Below are 6712 nucleotides of genomic sequence, written 5' to 3' on the forward strand. Positions count from 1 at the left end.
CTGAACTGCCAGCAAAGAAGTGATTCTGGAACTATCTAGGTATGTAAATTTATTTTCAACCAGGAACAGCAGATACAAGGGTCTGTCAGCTCTGGCCATCACAGGAATATCCTCTGATAGTCAAAGTAGTCAACGTACATAGAAACTTTTTACTGCTTTTGTCCAACAAACTGAGCATGGATAGGAAGAAGCAACACCAACATAAAACCTAAGCCTTGCTTGAACACCAAAAATTGCTCCATTAAAAATATACTTACCTTGCAACATCGCTTTAATATCACCAACCTCAGATTAGTAAGTAATTTCTGATATAAAAACATGAAAGTAGTAAACGCAGTATGTAATACATGCAGAGTTTGCATGTTCAATACAGGATTTATTTAGCAAAGTTTATGATATAACCGCACCAAAGTCACCCTAAAAAACTTAAGAGCCCAAGGTGGTGCTGCTGCAACTCGTACCTTTGCGCTCACAGGGTCGCCTCCTCTCTCTCTCCCCCGGATGCTCAACGCTCCCCCAGTTCGGCTGCCAGACAGAACTGCCTCCAATTAAATGTGAGACCTCGGCCCCGCTTGGCAGCGCTACCCTCCTACAAAGTAGCAATGAATGGAAGAAATGAGGGTCCACACAGCCTAAAGCAGCTGAGGGTACAGGTGGGCACAGTTTAAAATCTGAGTTTATTTCATCACAAACATAATTGTGTTTTGGTCAAAATGGAGAAATATTTTTAAAACCTATTATCACTTTGGATTTTTCTGTTATGAGAGATGCGAGCTTACTAAAGATCATTCTTTGGTGCGATACATTCATGAGCCCTCTTTACAACTCCTCTGTTGGCAGCGTTTTAATCTAAATCAGAGTATAAGAAATACCAAAGTCCTCAGTCTAGCTAAGCGCTGGCTTAGTTGCCACGGCTGATGAAAGGATCCTGTTCTCCTAGAGAAGGAGACATGCAGACATGACACATTTGGTGTTTCTGACAGCCTTCACAAGTCTAAGCATCTCATACCACTATACACAGACCTTGAGATAGTCTCATTGCACCGCTTTCCCAGTGTGTGCTACAGCCCCTTTGCTAGCTGCTTAGTACCCCCCCTCTTCGCTTCCTGGGAGTCAACAAAAATAACGTATCCCAAATTTCTGAGAAAGAGCAATTACTCGGAGGAAGTTTCAAGAGCAAACTTTGTTTAGCAATTGTGAAGAGCATTTCTGAAGGCACGATTACCCAAGGCTGACAGCTGGTACGACTCCACGTTTACTCACAATGGAGTAGCCCAGTTTGTAAGACAAAATGTTGCAATGCTTCAGGAGTTTCACAGAGCTTGATTACGTTTGTGCTATAATTAAATCGCATTCATCCTTGCTTACCACCACCAAACAGATGCAGAACTGTAGCCCAGCTGCTGAGCTGGCGCAGCAGCCACAACCGGGCAAATACCACCTTTACAAGTGACCTTAGGAACTATGCTGACTTAGAAAAAGTGACTTCTAAATGAACATTTAGAATATAGAAAATTTTGCACTAACAAACCCAAACAAGACAAAGTTGAAAAGTTTCAACAAACTCACACTAAATTAAGAGGCAAGCAAATTAACAGTGTACTTTTGCTTGTAGAACTACTTTGCTTGAGGGGAAATTCTGCTCCGCTGATGAACATCTGAAAGGCTTCAAACGATTAATTAAGCAATGCTATGGAAAACACGGTTGTTCCTTAATGCTCCCATAATGAATAATACTAATTATGAATATACACTGTACTCAGCGTGTGCTTTTGGAATTAATTTGGCAACTGTGACTTCAGTTGAAATATCACTGCTTGCATCAGAACTGTCTAGATTGTGGGTTTTGGAAGGTTTTATTAATTGAAGAAATCAATTTATTTACTGCTTAACCTCTGATGCTCTTTCACTGTTAAGATGGGAGCTTTTCAAGAAAACCTAAAGAAATTAAGAACTGCATCTATAGATGAGAATTTTGGTCTTGCTGGGTTTCCTGGTTTCTTTTTTTTGTTTTGGGTTTTATTTTTTTTGTTTTATGGTTTGTTCCCCTCCAGCCACCTCTAGAGTTCTGAGAGGACCAGCCAGAGTCAGAGAAGCAGCTGTGACCTTTCATTAAAGATGCACCGTTAGATACTCAAGGAATCCCTATTAATCGCAAACAAGAACACGAGAACAATTAGAGCACTTGGAGCAAGAGAAAACAATGACATTTCATGCCCAGTTGGGCTCCTACCAGACTTCTAGAGTGTGCCACAGGACGTGCGGTGTTTGCAATGCCCCCACTATACCTCTGAATTATTTTGATCTGTAAGTCAAAGTTAGGCCTACACAACAGAGACCTAACAGCCGTATCCCAAAGCCCAGCTACACTGCTTTAGATCTTGTTATCACAATTCAAGTGTACACCCAAAGCAACAAAGGCTCCCAGCCTCAAGATGAGGATCTGGGCTTGGACTGAAGAGCAGTGAGCCATTACCCTTCCACTGGCACTGTCCTGTGCTCAGGATTTGCCTAAGCTTACACTGCAGGCACGCTTGGCTTTGCTGTGTAGGTTTAACTAGTCCAATTGTAGTAACCACTGACATAAATTACAACTCCCTTAAGACATAATATTTTTTCATTTACATGGGTTTTGTCTTTAAAAAAACCAAATTGATAGTAGCTTGGCATCAATACTTTGTTCCTACAAATGGCAATAACCAACTGCTACAGAAATAAACCAGAAGTAAAGCCACCGATAACCCAGTTCTTATGCACATTCATGTCCCACATTTGCAAGAATCTTACTTTATGGAAACTGGAATTTAATACAATAAATACATTTCAAGTTCACCAACTCAAAATACTAAAGAAAGAAATGTTGACGCTGTACTTTTCCTTTTTTAAACAAATATTACAAAATTGAATTTTATTGAGTTTCACACAAGATGCACTTATAAAATTGATACAGAATGTCATTCAACAGAAAAAAAAAATGAAAGCAATTCCAAGCTTCCTTTAGCAAGTGCTAAATAATTCAAAAATAAGATACAGCAAATTGACAGACAATCTGAATTTCAATGTGTGAACATCTCCAATTAGTATAAAATACATCAAAAATTAAAGAATTTCAGATTTTTTCCCCAGCACAAGTCCTCTTCTTTTTACTCTCATCCCTGAACAGTAACCACAGATATTAGCTGTTACTCCAGCTGCTCTTGATGGGAGAGGAGAGGCTGAAAGATTGCAGCAAGAAGTTCCCACCGGAGCAGACCACGCTAACCTGCATGGCAAAGCCATCTCACTACCAAGTCTGCTCAGATACATAACTCAGTCCAACTGCCTCCATTTGCTATATTGCTGTAGTCCTGCAAGCTTCAGGGATTAGCATATACATTGAACTTTCACATATTCATAAACCAAATAAACTTTGGCTTTCCCACTCTGACAAATTATGAAATTAGCAAAGAGCAAATTTTGTCTTCATTTGTTCAGCACTTTAAGCACTTTTATGATACCTTCCCTTGGAAAGTGAAACTGGTGCTTACTTAAAATATCTGAAAGGTATTTGAAGTTACTGCTGTCTTAACAACAATATATGAAGAATTTATCATTAGCTAAAGGGTCTCTTCTGATACAAGTCTCCAGCCTAAGTTTTGAGCTCAAATGTATTCCATTCTCGGTCTGAAGATTCCAAACCATCTTTCATCAATTCTCCCACAACTGCATCTCACACAGGAAATTAAGATGCATTGCAATGCTTAAATGCTCTTTATACATCTAGGCCATCTTCTTAAGTGTGGATAAAACCAATCAATTAAAATGGATAATTCTGATTTGATTGTCAGTGTGAGCTTTCATAGTATAGGCATATTCTCAGGCAAGGTAATACACAGACATCTTTTCTTATCAGTTAAACCCAAAATGCAGTGTAATACTCTTTTCTGCTGCGTTAGTGCCATACATACAGTTCCAACACAACAGCTGCTTGCTGCAATTAACACTGCCTTTCCTCAACATATAGAGGTGCCCCTTTATTATTTTTTCCTACAGCAACAAAAAATCCTCAGCTTTTAAAAATAATTTTATAAATAATTTGCCTTGCAGGACACACAACTTAACACAAGAAATGATTATGCTTCATATTTGCCCAGTTAAGCAGAAACCTTCATTACTGTGATCTTTCCTTGGGTTTTAGTATTTAGATAAAATAGTAAGCAGTAAGTCTTTCATTTGAAGGCAAAATTTTATTCTCATTATAAGATTTTCAAGATACATCTTGAAAAGAGTTTTGTTTACAAGAATAACTATCTTGACTTACTGTTTTATGTACCAATGCTTTATGCGTTTGTTGATATAAGCACAAGGTTTCAATTCTGCTTGCAGATGTTTAATAAAACAGGTAACTGGAAAGGCAAACTTCCGGTCAAGTTGTCACACATTTCCAGGAATATCCTTACACTGGAGGAACTTTCACGAGAAGTAGTATCTTCTGGAAGCATGGTTTCGTAATGCAGAACAGGATTACGCTTTTTTTCCAGTCTACTTTCCAGAAAAGTGATACTGCAGCTCTGCCACCAGGCTAGAGACTCACGATCCACCACATTTTCCAAGAGGCAAGTTAAAGATCACTTACTTGACCTGACCAGATACCAAGCCAAGTTACTTGTAGAAAGAAATTAATATTTTTTGCCATTAATAATTTAAGTTTTTAAATAAATATTTATGTGCCTTTTTGGCAACTGTCCATTCTGGTAGCATCTGCTGTCCCAACAGCTCAGTATCCTTAGCACATTGATTTTTAAAAAAAAAAAACAAAACCAAAAAAACAAACTTAGTCAATTCTGTTTCCACAAATAGTAAACCTGTCTATCTCCAACAAATCTTTCTTTGAAGACCTGTGTTTTAATTCTGAACTGTCTTGGCTTATATCTTTTTCTTCTCCATCAGGAGTTGTCAAGAATTGATCAGAATTGCTTGTTACAAGTAAAGACGGTGTATTCTCCTTCTGATGCACAGGTTGATTGGTAACTGATGTAGATCCATTTTCATCCGTGGAAATTCCTGTTGGAACATAAGATAATTACAAAGATAATCATGAATTTAACACAGGCATACTGATGCACCTATGACATTCAGATTCATCCAAATCTGTCCTGAAATAGCATGCTGCATCCAATCAGCAGAAGCAATAGAAGAATGCTTTGTGGAAGCCACTACCTCTTTTTAGTTTTGCCATAAGAGATTTCCTTTTCTAGTTTGGTAAAAGGATAGACAATGAATTCTACAGAAGTTCAAACAAGGAGCAAGAGCGTAAGCAGCAGATGTTAGGACATACGCTGCATTCTTCTGGTTTACATAGTCATTTTTCTTGGCTCAGGAAAAAGATTTTTGACAGTCATTGTGTGAATTGCACAAATATTTTCTATGAAAATGAAGAAAGGAATCTCTGTAGAGGGAACTAGATGTGCCTAATCCTCTACATATGTACAATAAACCTGGCTTCTCTAGGGATAGCTAATAAATGACTCATGCACTGCTACATGCTTTAATAGCGCTGGCTGCTAAAGCAGTTCTGTTAAAGATGTCTATTTTTATTCCTGCCTCTTACTTTAGTGGAATTGAACACTGGCTCCATTAACCTAAGATATTTGTAAGTAATATCCATGCATTGTTTCCACATTTTGTTAAAACATTTAAAGAACTGAAATGCATAAGCAAATGACAAGGAAATCAATTTACTATCTCCTCAGTTATCGTTTCTAAAGGAATATGAAAAAAAATCTGACTAATGTGGAGAGCACTGGAGACCAGCCCAAGGGAACATTATCCGTCAGAATGGCAGCACTATCCAAATTCCTACAAAACCTCCTTTCTGTATAGCATCTATTTGCAATATACCATCTACTACTTGAAGGTACATGGATTACTCTCTACAGTCTTATGCCAGTCAAAGGTACTAAACTTGTATCGACAAAGGAAACAAGTAATGCTAATTATAGAACTTCGTTAGAAAGGTAAGAATTTTCTAAGCCAGCAGCTTCCAGAAAAAGCTGGTCAGCCTGTAAATGATTACCACTAATTAGAACTTCCATCCTTCAATAACAAATATAAAATTTTATCCTTCAAAATTTTAAACTGTTTCTGAGGATGAGGTGGACACTCTGAAGGCAACTGACTTACATACTGAACTGATAGAGGAGTAGACCAGATTAATTCCCTCACCCTATTAAGAGATGGGTTGAGAGACTGTATTGAAAAAAAGCTGGTAAGTGGGACACAGGGATTAATCGATATTGCAGAGCCCAGCAGTAATAATGCAGACATACAGAAGCTGGGTAAGGTAAAAATCATTCTTTCACAAAATTGAGGTTTCTAGTAAATAAAGAACTACTAAAAAAAACCCCCGAAAACTGTTAAAAATTGAGCTTTTTCATCACCAATGGAAGTTTAGACTATACTAAATAAAATCAGCAAAAGCTTTTTGATTGTTACTTTTGAATCAAAATCTTTCTATTTGAGGAAATAAGCATCTCTGCTGACTGACCTGGTAAAATTGCTGCTGCTTCAGCTAAAAATAGTCTTCAGGATTTATTTACTGTGAGTAAGTTTAAGGGTCAATTTAAGTAAGTATAGCTTATTAAGGCTCATATCCAAGTGTAGTACTAGAATCTTTTAATAAAACATTATTGTTATGATAGTCGTCTATAATGAAATGCAAAAGGCAGTCAAA

At 37.6% G+C, this 6712-nt stretch overlaps 1 protein-coding gene across 12 annotated transcripts in view; it reads right to left on the reverse strand.

Annotated features, from left to right (window-relative positions):
• Positions 1-2896: 2896 nt before the first annotated feature.
• The window catches only part of TAPT1 (transmembrane anterior posterior transformation 1), a 49229-nt gene continuing 45413 nt past the window's right edge, over positions 2897-6712 (reverse strand). For 8 of the 12 annotated variants that reach the window (XM_035903468.1, XM_035903473.1, XM_035903466.1 and 5 more), the window contains one exon: positions 2898-5043. In XM_035903468.1, coding sequence (XP_035759361.1) covers positions 4814-5043 — 230 coding nt within the window. In that variant the 3' untranslated portion in view covers positions 2898-4813. Of the gene's footprint in view, positions 5044-6712 lie in introns of all 12 variants that reach the window. The other 4 variants (XM_035903467.1, XM_009648027.2, XM_035903470.1 and 1 more) reach the window with 2 other exon arrangements.

Source organism: Egretta garzetta, unplaced genomic scaffold, assembly GCF_000687185.1.
Source record: "Egretta garzetta isolate BGI_Z169 unplaced genomic scaffold, ASM68718v1 scaffold151, whole genome shotgun sequence".
Lineage (NCBI taxonomy): Eukaryota > Metazoa > Chordata > Aves > Pelecaniformes > Ardeidae > Egretta > Egretta garzetta.